Source organism: Rhinatrema bivittatum, chromosome 7 (genome assembly GCF_901001135.1).
Source record: "Rhinatrema bivittatum chromosome 7, aRhiBiv1.1, whole genome shotgun sequence".
In the NCBI taxonomy this organism is placed as follows: Eukaryota; Metazoa; Chordata; class Amphibia; order Gymnophiona; family Rhinatrematidae; genus Rhinatrema; species Rhinatrema bivittatum.
In genome coordinates, this window is record NC_042621.1 from 248,501,918 (window position 1) to 248,518,332 (window position 16,415).

Below are 16,415 nucleotides of genomic sequence, written 5' to 3' on the forward strand. Positions count from 1 at the left end.
GTCTGGGGGTAGTGTATTCCAAATGGTGGGGCCTGCTGTTGAAAAGGCCCGGTCCCTGATTGATAATCTTTGTACCAATTTGATTGGGGGAACATGAAGGGATCCCTTATAGGCATCTCTCAAAGGTCTAGCTGAAGAGTGTAATTTGAGAGGGTGTAGTAGGTCTAGTGGAGTCTGGTGGTGGATGTTTTTATGAATAATGGTGAGGAATTTGTGAACAATTCTAAAATTAACTGGAAGCCAATGTAGGTCTTTTAAAATGGGCGTGATGTGATCTCTGCGCTTAGTGTTGGTCAAAATCCTTGCAGCTGCGTTTTGGAGTAGTTGCAGAGGTTTTAATGTAACAGCTGGTAGACCTTGTAGACCTTGCCGCGGACCAGGGGAAAGAACACCTGAAGAGCCAGGTGGACTGCCAAAGTTTCCAGTCGATGGATGTGCCAGCGTGAATGAGTCTGCGACCATGTTCCCTGGGTGGACTGAGAAAGGCAGACCGCACCCCAGCCCAACAGGCTGGCGTCCGTGGTCACTATCGTCCACTGTGGAGCTTGAAGAGGCATCCCTTGCAGAAGATGAGGAAGAGACAGCCACTAGTGTAATTCGTCGGCAGTAGAATCCAAGAACGGAAGGACTACGTGAAACTGCTCCGACACTGGCTGCCAACGGGACAGCAAAGCTTTCTGCAATGGACGCATATGAGCAAAGGCCCAGGAAACAAGGTCGATGGTAGAAGCCATGGATCCCAGGACTTGGAGATAATCCCAGGCTGTAGGAGAAGGTAGCGCAATCAGATTCCAGACCTGATCGATCAGCTTGAGGGCGCGCGCCCGTGGCAAGAAAACCTTGCCTACTCGGGTGTCGAAGTGAGCTCCCAGAAATTCCAACTCCTGGGAGGGCTGAAGCTTGCTCTTGGAAAAGTTCACTATCCACCCGAGGGAGGCAAGGAGCTCCAAGACGCGATCCACTGCCCGCTGGCAAGAGGTCTCCGACTTGGCCTGAATGATCCAATCGTCCAGATAGGGATGGACAAGAATCCCCTCCCGGCGCAAGGCTGCCGCTACTACTACCATGACCTTCATGAAGGTGCGAGGAGCAGTCGCGAGGCTGAAGGGGAGAGCTCGAAACTGGAAGTCCTGGTTGAGAATGTGGAATCGGAGATACTTCTGGTAATCGCGGTGAATGGGAATATGAAAATATGCTTCTGTGAGATTGAGAGAAGCAAGGAACTCTCTGGGACGGACCGCGGCAATGACTGCCCCGCAGGGTTTCCATGCGGAAGTGGGGGATCTTGAGGTCCAGGATGGGGCGGAAGGACCCGTCCTTTTTGGGCACGGTGAAGTAAATAGAATACTGGCCGGCGCCAAGCTCCCTCTCCGGGACTGGGACCACCGCCCCCAGATCCAGAAGCTTGGAGAGAGTCTGGACCACCGCGTCCCTCTTGGCCCTTCCGCAAGGCGAGAAAAGAAAGAGATCCAGCAGTTCCCTGACGAGCTCAAAAGCGTACCCGTCTTTGATAATGTCGAGGACCCACTGATCCGACGTGATCTTGACCCATTCCTCGAAGAACAGGGAGAGGCGTCCGCCGAGGTAAGGGACCAAGAAATGGGTCAGCTGAACTTCATTGCGTGGCAGGTTTCGTGGCACGCACGGGCTTGGCCCTCGCGAAAGGGCTGCCTGCCACGAAAGGACTGAGACCAGGACTGAGCATAACCCCTCGCAGAACCACCCCGCCCCCGAGAAGCGAAGCGACGCTGGCCCCTGAAGCGAGAGCGGGAGGACGCGAAGGATCGGGAAGACTTAGGGCGGTCCTCTGGAAGCTTATGGACCTTGTTGTCAGCCAAGGAGTCCATAAGCTTCCCGAGATCCTCGCCAAAGAGCATCTTACCTTTGAAGGGCAGCATGCCCAGCCGAGTCTTCGAGGACTGATCAGCCAACCAGTGGTGTAGCCAAAGGAGCCTCCGGGCAGCGACTGCTGAAACCATCGCCTTCGCCTGTACACGGACCAAATCGTAGAGGGCGTCCGATACGTAGGCGGTTACCGCCTCCAGACGTTCGGCTTGTTTTGCCTCACCTGGTGGAAGATCCCGGGTGCAGAGTAACTGTTGAACCCACTGAAGGCCCGCCCGCATCATGAGGCTGCTACAGTAAGACGCTCAGACCCCGAGGGCCAGAACGTCGAAGATGTGCTTCAGGTGAGCCTCCAACTTAGGATCTTGTGGATGCTTCAAAGCCGTGGAACCTTCCACCGGGATCATGGTGTGCTTGGCCACCGCAGAGACATAGGAATCTACCGAGGGATATCGCAGCAGCTCCAAGCCCTCTTCCGGGAGGGGATAGAGCTTATCCATCACACGCCCCACCCGGAGCGAACCCTCAGGAGCCTCCCATTCCCGAAGGATAAGGAGCTTGAGCATGGGGTGGAAGGGAAAGGCAGAGGCCGGAGCCCCCCCAGAACCGGGTTCATATCCTTAGGGAGCGAGGCCATGAGATTATCCACGGAGGGACTTTCCAGACCCAGCTCCTGCAACACAAAGGAAAGGAGGGGCTCTAATTCCTCCTTACGAAAAAGACGAACGGCTCTAGGGTCATCCCCCTCTAGGGGGGGGGGGGGGGCACCGCCGAATCAGAGGAAGCAGCGGGGTCCGAGGACCCGGGAGACACCGGGGGGGGGGGGGGGGGGGGGAGGAAGGGGGTGCACCCCCGGGACCACCCGTACCCGAACTGGTCCCTGGGGCTCTGCAGCCAGTCCAGCGGTCAACGGCGCTGAGCAAGGGATTTTTGGTGTGGGGGGGGGGGGGGGGGTGGCTTTCGTCCTGCTCATGCAAGCTAGCTAAGTAAGATTTGTGCATGAGGAGGACGAAATCCGCTGAAAGAGGGACACTGGATTTGCCGGGGGGGGAGGAAAGATCAGGACCCCCCCCTCCTGGGAACCCGTGGGGGCCAAATCGGGGGTTAAATCAAAAACATCTGGCCCCCCAGCCCCAGGGAGCACTGAAATCGGCCCCGATGAAAAATCCAAGATGGCGGCCATTCCCGGGCTCTGCCGGGAGGAGTGGAGCCCCATGCTATATTTGCTTGTCCTGCCGAGGAGGGACCTTCCCCACCCGGCAGGCAAGCATTGCAGAGGCCCTGACGCGAAAAACGCGAAGAAGGTAGCCCACAAGAAAGGCTGGCTGCCTGCCGGAACATAGCTAAGCCGCGTCTGCAAAAAAAAAAGCTGGGAAAAAAAGCTTGATTGACAGCTTGCACAGCAGGAGAGAGCAGGAGGGAAACCTGCTGCCTTCTGCTTGTCTGGCTGCCGGTTCTAGGCCTACTCTGACCAGAAAAAAGGAAAAAAGCTGGTCAACTGCTGCCAATTAGCTAGAGGTAGGTGAGTACCTGCAACTTATAAGAAAATTATTCCTCACCTGCTAATTTTCGTTCCTGTAGTACCATGGATCAGTCCAGACGGTGGGTTATGTTCCCCGTCCAGCAGATGGAGTCAGAATAAAAACTCGAGAGGGGGCACCATATAAGCCCCTCCCCTTTCCTCAATCTTCAGTAAACTAGACTAGCAAAGCTAGATACCGAAGAACTTTCCGCCCAGGAAGTCGCCTGGGACCGAAGTGAATGTGCCCGAACAGAAATTGGAGGGATTTTCCCGGCCCCAAGATATGCGGCTGAGATCGCCCCTTTGAGCCAACAGGCAACAGTTGCTTTGGAAGCCAGATGACCTTTCCGAGGACCCGACCAGAATACGAATAAGTGGTCCGAGACACGAAACTCATTAGTGACCGATAGATATTGAAGGAGACACCATCTGACATCAAGCTTTTGGAGTTCCCTGGGTTCCGTCGAAGCGAAGGAAGGCAAATCGACAGATTGGTTAATATGGAAGGCTGAGACTACCTTTGGTAAGAACGACTGGACTGTGCGTAAAGAGACTCCTTCGTCAGTAAAGCGAAGATATGGCTCCTGATAAGACAACGCCTGAAGCTCCGAAATACGACGGGCCGAACAGATAGCCACCAGAAATATTGTCTTGAGGGTGAGATCCTTGATAGAAGCCGACCTAAGAGGCTCGAAAGGCGGCCCGCTCAATATACGAAGTACTAAGTTAAGATTCCAAGACGGACAAGGCGGCCTCAAGGGTGGCTTCAGGTGTCTAGCACCTTGCAGAAAACGTACAATATCTGGGTGAGCCGACAGCCTTGAGTCCTGCCCATTGTGCAGGAAAGCCCCTAACACCGCAACTTGTACCCTAAGTGAATTATAGGCTAACCCAAAATCCAGACCGGCCTGCAAGAAGGAAAGGACTTGCGTCACCGAAGCAGAGACCGGACGAATAGAACGCTCTTGGCACCATACCTCAAAGACTTTCCAGACGCGCACGTAAGTGACAGAGGTAGACATCTTGCGTGCCCTTAGGAGAGTGGAAATCACTCCCTCGGAGTATCCACGGCGTCTCAACTTGCGCCTCTCAAAAGCTAAGCCACAAGACAGAAGCGATCTGCCTGCTCGAAAAATATAGGACCCTGACACAGTACGTGGAAGAGATGATTGAGCCGCAGGGGTCCCTTCACCGCTAGATGAAGAAGGTCCGCAAACCAGGGCTGTCGGGGCCATTCCGGTGCCACTAAAATGACTGGACCCGGATGGCTCTCTATGCGACGGAGAACCTTCCCCACCAGGGGCCACGGAGGGAAGACATACAGTAAGATCTTCCGAGGCCACGGTAGAACCAGGGCATCGACTCCTTCCGCCCCGTATTCTCTTCGTCGGCTGAAGACTCGAGGGGCCTTTGCGTTTGCGGCCGTGGCCATGAGGTCCATGTGAGGAGTCCCCCAGCGGGAGGTTATTAGACTCATCGCTTCCTCGGAAAGCTCCCATTCTCCGGGATCTAAACGCTGTCAGCTTAAGAAGTCTGCCTGTATATTGTCCACGTCCGCAATGTGAGAGGCTGCCAGACGACTCAAGTTGACCGCCGCCCACTGCATCAGTCTGTCTGCCTCCAGCGAGACGTGACGGCTCCTTGTTCCCCCCTGACGGTTGATGTACGATACCGTGGTCGCGTTGTCTGATAGGACCCTGACCGCCCGATGGCGGACCAAGGGAAGAAACTCCTGCAACGCCAGGCGCACCGCTCTCGTTTCCAGACGGTTGATGGGCCACCGGGACTGTTCCGCTGTCCAAGTGCCCTGAATGGAATCCGCCCCGCAGACCGCTAGCCAGCTGGTCAGACTTGCGTCCGTGGTGACGACCACCCAGTCTGGGACCTCCAGGGAGACCCCTCGTGCTAGGTGGCGAGGAACCAGCCACCAGCGGAGACTGAGCCTTGCAACAGTCGGTATTGGGAGAACCTCCTGAAATTCCCGTGACACTGGCTTCCAACGGGATAACAAGGCCCACTGAAGAGGACGCAGATGCGCAAACGCCCACGGGACTAGGTCTATGGTGGAGGCCATGGACCCCAGTACCTGTAGGTAGTTCCATGCTGTGGGTGCCTGGAGAGATTGGAACTGGAGGATCTGTTCGCGCAAGGCATGTGCCTGGTCCTCGCTTAGAAACACCTGTCCCAGATTGGTATCGAAGCGCGCACCCAGAAAATTCAACGACTGGGATGGAGAGAGACTGCTCTTGGGAAAGTTGATGATCTACCCTAGGGACCGAAGTAATCGCACCACCTTGCTGACCGCTTGGACCCCCTCGGTTCGAGATTTTGCCCGGATAAGCCAGTCGTCCAGGTAAGGGTGCACCAGAACCCCATCTCGGCGTAGGGTTACGGCCACAACCACCATAATCTTTGTAAAAACCCATGGAGCTGTCGCCAAACTGAATGGGAGTGCTTGAAACTGAAAATGCTGTCCTAGAATTTTGAAACGAAGATAGCGGTGGTGCGCCCTGTGAATCGGGATATGCAGGTAAGCTTCCGTTATATCCAAGGATGCGAGGAATTACCCTGGGTGGACCGCCGCCAGCACGGAGCGTAGAGTTTCCATGCGGAAACGTGGGACCCGGAGGTACTGGTTAACAGTCTTGAGGTCCAGGATGGGCCGAAAATTGCCTTCTTTCTTGGGCACCACAAAATAAATGGAATGACCCCGACCCAGTTCGGCAGCAGATACTGGGGTAATTGCCCCCAAAGAGAGAAGACGGTCGAGAGTTTGCCAGACTGCTTGTCTCTTGAGAAAAGAGCCGCAGGGGGAGAAAAGAAACCTGTCTCTGGGCGGGCGGACAAAATCCAAGGCGTAGCCGTGTCTTAAGATATCCAGGACCCACTGATCAGACATGATTCGGGCACATTCCCCGTAGAAGCGGGCAATGCAACCCCCCAGTCTGGGAATTGGATCGCAGGTCAGCCTGGCATCATTGGGGTTTTGAGGAAGAACTCTGGGGCTGACCTCCCTTGCCGGGCCTGCCGCCCCGAAAGGACCGGTTCCAGGTCTGCGAACGAAAAGGAGAAATCCGAGATTGTTGATGCTGCTGTTGCTGCTGTCTGGGAGGACGGTATCGTCGTTGAGTACGGGAGCGATACCTGGTGGAGCTGAAGGACATAGATGTCCGCGGCCTGTCCTCCGGAAGCTTGTAAATCGCATTCTCGTTGAAGGACTTGATGATCTGGTCCAAGTCCTCTCCAAAGAGAAACTTACCTTTAAAAGGAAGCGAGCCTAAGCGTGTTTTGGAAGAGGTATCCGCTGACCAGTTTCGCAACCACAGAAGCCGACAGGCCGAGACCGCAGCGACCATCAATCGGGCCTGGACCCGAAGGAGGTCATAGAAGGCATCTGCTCCATAGGCGAGCACGGATTCTAAACGATCCGCCTGCTGAGCTTCAGCATCCGGAAGAACCTGGGAGGTGAGCAATTGTTGAACCCATCAGAGTCCCGCTCTTTGTGCAAGAGAACTGCAGATGGTCGCTCAGAGGCCCAATGCTGAAACCTCAAAGATTCTTTTCAGATAAGCCTCCAACTTCCTGTCCTGGAGATCCTTGAGCGCTGTACCGTCCGTTACCAGCATAGTAGTGCTCTTAGTTACGGCCGAAACTGCGAAATCCACAGCAGGAACTTTGAGGAGCTCCAAAAAAATCTTCTGGCAGAGGATAAAGTTTGTTCATTGCTCTACTGACCTTGAGAGAGGCCTCCGGTGAATCCCATTCTCTAGAGATCAGTTGCAAAAAGGTGGGATGAGTTGGAAACGCCTTCGACAGAGGACGAAGGATTGCCAGCAAAGGGTCCCCCTTTCTGCCCCGACAAGAGGCTGCTACCGGTTCTGGGGGAGCATCAATATCCATTTCCTGGAGAATATGAGGAATTAGATCATCCAGCTCATCATACTGAAAAATTCGTAGGACCCTTGGGTCATCCCCTGCCACCTGAGAAGTGAACGTGGGGTCATCCTCTGCATCCGGGAGTGGGTCCCCTGTCGGGGGGTTGCTGGGGCCACCCACTGGGGCCTGCGGGACCCGGGAGGGTCCTGGGTCTCCTGTGTGAGGTAACGCCCTATCCTGGGAAGAAGACCCCTCCAGGGACGATCCCAGACACGCCCGTTTGGGAGGAGGGAGTCCCCCAGGAGTCTCCAATGGCTGAGACTTGCACTGTAAGAAAGCCCGGTGCATAAGAAGCACGAACTCGGGCGAAAACTCCAGAAGTCACTGAGGAAAATATCCTGGTGCTCCCCTCCATGACCGCCAAGTTCCGGGCCAGGGAGTGGCGCAGAGCCAGAGGGCAATACCGGAGTCGGGCCTTCAGTATCTTCCTCCCCTTCTGAAAACAAAATGGCCACCGTTCCCGCGCTGAGAGGGAACGGGGCCTGCCGCTTTCGAGACGCCCGGTCCTCACAGCGAGGACCCGCGGACTTGTCCTCCTGTCCTTCGGTGACTTCACCCTCAAAAATGCAGGAGTCACAGAGGCCCTCCCGTGAGAGCCAACTAGCCTGCCTGCCGCAGGCAGAACACTCAGAGGAGCGTGGCATGGTCTGTTCGGCTTTTTTTTTTTTTTTTTTTGAAAGGACTGACAGGAAAAAGAGCGCGCGATTCGCACTGCAGAAACGACGCGGGCACACAGACCACCCCTCCCCCACCGACCCAGAGAGAGCGCCGAAGGACTAAACCTCCCGGCGTCAGACAGTCCCGGGAGAAGGATTCGCGAACCGTGGGTCGGTAGCGGCTGAAACTAATTTAAAAGAACGGGGGAGGGAGGGGGAGTGACTAGCACCACTAGTATGCACCCCGGGTCCGGCCCGAATACAGAGAGTACAACAAGAAAGCCTGAGGAAAAAATTTCTTTTTTTTTTTTTTAACACAAGAAAATTCCCCAACACTCCTCCAATACCCAAAGAAGGGTGCCCTGAAAAAACGGAGGGGGGGGGGGGGGGTTGAAAGAAACGAGGTACAGACCTGGCAGCAAGCACCTCACGACTCAAAAGGCAGAAACTTGCTGAGTCACCTCAGAAAACTAAATTGTTTCAAAATTATACCTTTTATTTATTTATTTGATCCCTTTATGAGAAAAAAGCAAAAGAAAACAGAAAACTAGAAAACCTAATCTCCTGCACTGGGGACCACAGAGTCCCCTGCTCACATCTGCTGGAGTCAGAAGCAGCGGGTTCAAAACCCTCTCGGAAGCCAGATGAGAGGGAACGAGGCCCGGAGAGCGTCGGTCCCCACACCTGGAAGCGTCCACAGACTCAGGCTATGCAGGGAACCCCCTCCTGCAAAAGGGGCAAAGCCCCCTTGAGCCGGGCAAGAGCTGGGAGACGGCACCGTCTCAGACTCAGAAACAGGAAAAATCACTAAAAAGAAGGCAAAATTCCCTTCTAGTTTTTTGGTTTTTTTTAAACAAGAAATACTTGCTTGAGCCTAGCAAAAGAAAGAAGAAAAAGGCTGACTAGCCTACAGCAGAGAACCGAAAGGGAGATGCTACACCTGCTGGAGACAGACGAATACTGAAGGGTTAGAGGATAGGTTCTGTCCTGATATAGGGCATCCTTCAAGTTTTAGTCTGTCTCCACCTGCTGGAAAGGAGGCTCAACCCACTGTATGGACTGATCCGGGTACATACAGGAAAGAGTACAATTATCTTAACTTATCCTGAACTTACGAACACCTTCCAGGCCTGCTGATATAATCCTTAAGAGACTACCTATGAGTAAATTAGGCATCTAAACTCTCAAACTGCATCTAATAAATTATCTGGTAAAACCATACAGACAGTAAGAGAGTTTTTATTTAAACTCAGTTATACTACTAGCATTAGCCATATTTTCTGGCAACAAATTCCTCAGTTTAATTATGTGATGACTGAAAAAAAATGCTACAATTTTACAATTTACTACGGCTCAAGTTTTAGTTTTTCAAGACTATTAGCTTGGATTACAAAATACTCTGATCAAAAAAAATCAGAATAAATCTATGCTCATTATCACTTAACAAGCCTATCCTTAACCATTTAATCAGTAACGTTATATTCCTCACTCGATATTTTATTTTGTTCTACATATTTATTTTTTATATATTATTGTTATAACATATTTCATTCATCTGTTCCTCTTACTGTTGTGATTCCATATATTTATACTGTTACTCAACCATTCCTCTCTCCTTACTCTCTTCCAACCTCCAAGTTCCAGTAACCTTCTTTCATTGTAACTTACCTCTTCCCTTAACTATCAGTAGCTCTTTAGCTACGATTAGTGTTAATAATGTTAAATATCCCATGTTTGATGTAAACCGATGTGATAGGACTTGTGTCATGAATGCCGGTATAGAAAAGAATTAAATAAATGAAATAAATAAATAAATGAAATGAAATAAGAACTAATATACTCAAGCTTAAAGGGTTCGAATTGTGTATCACCTGCAAGGCATGCCCGAAATCAGAGGTAGCACAGCACACCATGCTGTGACCAATTTACAAGGCCAACCCATATGCAATCTGCATCTCTAAGCAAAAATCATAGTACTACATTTGATTCTGTGAAGCTGGCATTACAGATTTGATTTGATAATAAAATTACCTGCCGAGGTTCAACTGTGAAAGATGTAGACTGTCTTGTTTTTCTTGGTGTTGACAGAAAAGGAAACTCAAACCTGAGAAATATTGGTAGACAGAAAAGAGAAATTTAGTCTTGCCTGTTAATTTCCTTTCCTTGAATCCTGCTAGACCAGCCCAGATGCATGGATTTATGCCATCCTGTTAGCAGATACAGAGAACTACAGCTTTTTCCAGTGATTTCATTGCTCTAAGGCAGTGGTTCTCAACCTTTTTTAGGCTGGGACACACCTGACAGATGGTTCTCACATGCGTGACACACTGAACATGTGACAGTCATGGGGCTAAATGTAAATATATATTCTGCATCCTCAGGCATTATCCATACAACTTACCATAAAAAAAATAAATATTCTGGTTCTGATGACATCTCAATAAAAGCAAAACAAACTCCCTTTACTTGCAGGTACAATACACCTCTTATGAAAAGAGTAAATTATCACTAATGCATGTCCTATTGAGAAAACGCAACAAATAAAATTGATACAAATGCCTACATGCTAGTAAAATACATCACCTCGGTCACATACCCAGGATTGACCTTCACCACAAATTATAAATATGGAGACAAACTGGAATGGGAAACCAAAACAACCACACACTGCATGCAGTGCAAGCCTGGAGAAATGGAAAGAGAAAATATAGCACCTAACATAGTCCCAGGATCTGCAATAATGCACACAAACTAGCCCGCACAAAGTTACACCTGTATTATGGAACACACTCAAACAGTAACAACCCTACCTATGAAAAGGCAACACTACAAATATTTAACCAGGCCCTAAACACTAATACACCTCCTATTAAGAAAACAGAACAAGCCAAGCTGCTACTGATCCCACATAGAAATAATTGTAAAACTATACTAATAAATGTTACAAAACAGCTGAACAGAATAGCTCCACCAATTAAAAACTCATAAAAAGTATTAAAAATTGTCAAAATAGCAATAAAATATTTCAAAATTGCAGACACATCACATAATACCCAATAATTAAAATGGCAGTCAATCAAGAAAAATAAATTTAAAAAGCCACCTTTACTTACCCTTTCCAGAAACTCTCCTACTCCTTTCCCTTGCAAGCCAATAGCACACACCAGAAGCAGCAGTGGCTGCTGAAGCTCTGTCATCAAGGTCCTCTTCCTTAGGGCCCACAACCAGTCACTCATACACAGTCTTTGTCTCGCGCACAGACACCAGTCACCTCCCTGACCAGTCTCTGTGTCACATATACACACACACACACCAGTCACCTTCCTGCCCAGTCTCTGTCTCACACACACCAGTCACCTCCCTGACCAGTCTCTGTCTCACATATACACACACACACACGTCACCTCCCTGACCAGTCTCTGTCTCTCTCACACACACACACACATCAGTCACCTCCCTGACCAGTCTCTGTCTCTCTCACACACACACACGTCACCTCCCTGTCCAGTCTCTGGCGCACACACACACACCAGTCACCTCCCTGACCAGTCTGTCGCACATATACACCAGTCACCTCCCTTACCAGTCTGACTCACATACACCTGTCACCTCCCTGACCAGTCTGTCTCTCAAACACACACACACTAGTCACCTCCCTGACCAGTCTGTCTCTCTCACCAGAAACACATCACCTCTGACCATGGTCTCTCTCACTTACATACAAGCTCTTAATCACACACAAATGCTCTTGCTCCCATTCTACCACACACATACACACACACACAAAGCTGCCACTCACATATCCAGGCACTCATTCTACCGCACACAAAGCTGCCATCCAGCCACTCAGGCACCCATTCTACCACACACACACACACAAAGCTGCCACTCACGCACCCATTCTACCACACACACAAAGCTGCCACTCATGCACCCATTCTACCACACACACAAAGCTGCCACTCACGCATCCAGGCACCCATTCTACCATACACACACACACACAAAGCTGCCACTCACACAGACACCCATCCTACCAAAAACACACAAAGCTGCCACTCACGCATCCAGGCACTCATTCTACCACACACAAAGTTGCCATCCAGCCACTCAGGCACCCATTCTACCACACACACATAAAGCTAAGCTGCCACTCGTGCATGCAGGCACCCATTCTACCACACACGCATCCAGGCACTCATTCTACCACACACAAAGTTGCCATCCAGCCACTCAGGCACCCATTCTACCACACACACATAAAGCTGCCACTCGTGCATGCAGGCACCCATTCTACCACACACACAAAGCTGCCACTCATGCACCCATTCTACTCATGCACCCATTCTACCACACACACAAGCTGCCACTCACGCATCCAGGCACCTATTCTACCACACACACACAAAGCTGCCACTCACACAGACACCCATCCTACCAAAAACACACAAAGCTGCCACTCACGCATCCAGGCACTCATTCTACCACACACAAAGTTGCCATCCAGCCACTCAGGCACCCATTCTACCACACACACATAAAGCTGCCACTCGTGCATGCAGGCACCCATTCTACCACACACGCATCCAGGCACTCATTCTACCACACACAAAGTTGCCATCCAGCCACTCAGGCACCCATTCTACCACACACACATAAAGCTGCCACTCGTGCATGCAGGCACCCATTCTACCACACACACAAAGCTGCCACTCATGCACCCATTCTACCACACACACAAAGCTGCCACTCACGCATCCAGGCACCTATTCTACCACACACACAAAGCTGCTACTCACGCATCCAGGCACCCATTCTACCATACACACACACACACACAAAGCTGCCACTCACACATCCAGGCACTCATTCTACCACACACAAAGCTGCCATCCAGCCACTCAGGCACCCATTCTACCACACACACAAAGCTGCCACTCGTGCATACAGGCACCCATTCTACCACACACACAGAAAGCTGCCAGTCAGGCACCCATTCTACCACACACACAGAAAGCTGCCAGTCAAGCACCCATTCTACCACATACACACAAGCTGCCAGTCAGGCACCCATTCTACCACATACACACAAGCTGCCACTCAGGCACCCATTCTACCACATACACAAAAGCTGCCACTCATGCACCCATTCTACCACATAGACACAAGCTCTCACTTACGCACCCAGGTACCCATTCTACCACACAAAGCTGCCACTCACACACACACGCTCACGTGGAGCCTCTTCTTATTGCTTGACCCAAAAGCCTGGCCTCCGCTCTTCAGCTGCCGCAGCCTGTCCTCCAACGGTGGTGCTCAACGTCTCTCTGCTCTTTGGCCTGCCGGCCCGGCCTCCAGTGGCAGTGCACACGGTCTCTCCGCACTTCTGCTGTCGCTGGCCCAGCCTCCTGCGGCGCCTCGCAGCGTCTCTCTGCACTTCAGCCACCACTGGCTTGTCCGACGACGCTCAGCGTCTCTCTGCTCTTCGGCCCACCAGCCTGGCCTCCGGCGGCAGCACGCAACATCTTTCTGCACTTCAGCCGCCGCCGGCCTGTCCTCCAACGATAGCGCTCAGCGTCTCTCCGCTCTTCAGCCGCCGCCGGCCCAGCCTCCGGCAGCAGCACACACGGTCTCTCTGCACTTCAGCCGCCGCCGGCCTTTCTTTTGCCGGAGGTGCTCAGTGTCTCTCTGCTCATCAGCCACCGCTTGCCCCCGGCCGTGGCACTCCCCTATCAACTACATCGGCCAGTCCACCCCTGGGGAGAAGTGAAGCATAAGTGGGGCAGTGGGACACCGGGAGCAGCAACACACCTGCCGGTGCTTGGCGACACACAGGTTGAGAAGCGCTGCTCTAAGGAATAGTACTGATAAAGCACTTATATCTCATAAGCTGCATTCAGTTTGACACTTTTCACTCCTTAAATCTAATGGCTACCACAATTTATCAAGAGAACAATTTTCAGGAAGGGAAGTAATTCTGTTTTTATATTTTATATGCAAAAAGAAAAAAAAAAGTTGGAATCACATGGGACATATGAATATACTATAGGGTGGCTCATGGAAAAGTAGCCTGCCTCCAATGTACTGGTATTGGAGGCGGGCTACTTTTCCATGGGCCACCCTGTACTTTCACCACAAAGGCAGCAAACAGCTTGAATGCCTTATGCTATAATGATGCTTAATGATGGCCCTGCTTGAAAGCACAGTTGCTTACCTGTAACAGGTGTTCTCCTAGGACAACAGGATGCTAGTCCTCATGAATGGGTGACAACATGCAATGGAGCCCAGCATGGAAAACCTTTGACAGTTTCTAGAAGCTTTGTCCAGCACACTGAGCATGCCCAGCATGCCACTATCCACGCGTGGTCCCACTTCAGTCTTGTAACATAGAAAAAATACTAGCAAAAAAATAAAACAAACTGGAAGGAGAACCCAACTCCGTGGCGAGGCGGGCGGGATTCCTGAGGGCCTACATCCTGCTGTCCTCGGAGAACACCTGTTACAGATAAGCAACTGCGCATTCTGCTAGGACAAGCAGGATGGTAGTCTTCAAGTGAGTGAGTATCAAGCTCCAGGGTGTCCCCTGTTGGTCTTTTCTGCTAACAGTTACCGAAGAAGGTGCCAACAGGCACAACTGCGGTGCTGTTGGTCAGCAGGGGGCTGCTTGGCTCCCACCAGGGACACTAGGCCGGAAGAGCTGGATTCAGGACTGTCCTGACACCCATCCTTGTCCAAGCAATAGTGGGCCGCGAACATGTGAAGAGAACTCCATGTGATGGCCCAGCAACTTTCGACGACGGGGACTGCTTGCAGATGAACCACTGACATCGCCATGGCCCGCAGAGTGAGCCTTAATTCTCCGGCCAGCGGAAGACCAGCTTGTGCATAGAAGGCGATGAAATCCACCAGCCAGTTGGATAAGGTCTGTATACCCACCACCACTCCCAGCCGGCTTGTATCGAAGGACACAAAGCGCTGAGTGAACTGACTGTGACTGGCTGTGCAATCTAAATAGAAAGCCTAGGCCCTCTGCAGTCCAGGGTATGAAGAGCCCGTTCCCCTGCGTGGGAATGAGGCCTAGGAAATAAGGTGGGTAAAACAATGGACTGATTAAGGTGGAAATTAGTTACAACCTTAGCCAGAAACTTAGGGGGTGCGTACGCAATACCATACGAACATGAAAAAACCTCGTGTATGGCGGGTACATAACCAAGGTCTGAAGCTCACTGACCGTACGAGCCGAAGTAATCATCACCAGGAATATAACTTTCCAGGTGAAGAACTTCGTGTCGCAGGAATACAGTGGCTCAAAAGGAGGACGCATGAGCCGCAACAGGACAATGTTGAGGTCCCAGGACGCAACAGGAGGCTGAAGAGGGAGCTTCAGCTGGATCAGACCCCTCATAAAGAGCCCTTCTAAAGGCTGCACCAATATGGGTGTGCCAGCGACGCCTCGATGGTATGCATTTACAGCGCTAAGATGCACCCTGACTGAGCTGATTTGAAGCCCAGACTCTGAAAGGTGCCATAAGTAGTCCAACAGCTGGGGAATGGGGCATGTGAATGGATCAAAGCCATGCCCCGCACACCAGACGGAGAATCTTCTCCAATTCAAACTATAGGACTTCCTGGTGAAAGGCTTCCTGGAAGCCACCAGCTCCTGGGAGACACTGTCCAAGAAGGCCAAGGGCTGAAGAACTACGCGCGCAACAACCAAGCCCATTGGGGCCAACGCCTGGAGGTTTTAAAGGCATAGGGCACCCTGGTTCTGTGTGATCAGGTTGGGCGCGGTCCCCAGCCGGATTGGGGGGGGGGGGGGGGGGCCTGACTGACAGGTCCCGCAGGAGAGGGAACAGACCTGTCGAAGCCAAAAGAGTGCCACGAGGATCATGGTCCCTCTGTCCTATTGAAGCTTCGGCAGGTCTTCGAAAGGAGCAGGTGCAGCGAGCTCTGCATCGGGTGTAGAAGGGCACCCTGCTCTTGGGATAAAAGGCCGTTCTTGTCTCCCAGCGGAATGGGAGTGTCGACTGATAAGCGGAGGAGGTAAGCATACCAAGGCTGCCTGGGCCATGCTGGAGCAATGAGGATCAGGTCTGCAGTCTCGGCTATGCATTTCTGAATTGTGAATGTGATGAGCAGAATCGGTGGGAATGCATACAATAATCCTTTCGACCACAGGAGTAGGAAGACATCCTGTGGCATGCGGAGATGTCTTGGAAATACAGAGCAGAAATGAGGCACCTTCCTGTTCTGCTCCATGGCAAAGAGATCTATGGAAGCAATTCCCCATTGAACGAAAATGTCGGCTACCTGCTGGTTTAACGACCATTCATGGGGGTGAAATATACGACTTAATCTGTCTGCCCGGCTGTTGGCTATTCCCAGAAGTATGGCGCTTGAAGGTGGATTTCATGACGAGTCATCCAATTCAAGATGAGGAGTGCTTCCCTGCAGAG

The 16,415-nt window shown here is 51.6% G+C and overlaps 1 protein-coding gene across 4 annotated transcripts in view; it reads right to left on the bottom strand.

The window, feature by feature from the left end:
- Nucleotides 1-16,415, bottom strand: part of MKI67 (marker of proliferation Ki-67) — a 433,449-nt gene that overhangs the window by 339,632 nt on the left and 77,402 nt on the right. For all 4 annotated transcript variants that reach the window (XM_029610010.1, XM_029610009.1, XM_029610011.1 and 1 more), the window contains exon 5: nt 9,991-10,063. In XM_029610010.1, the coding sequence (XP_029465870.1) occupies nt 9,991-10,063 (73 nt within the window). The remainder of the gene's footprint in view (nt 1-9,990; nt 10,064-16,415) is intronic.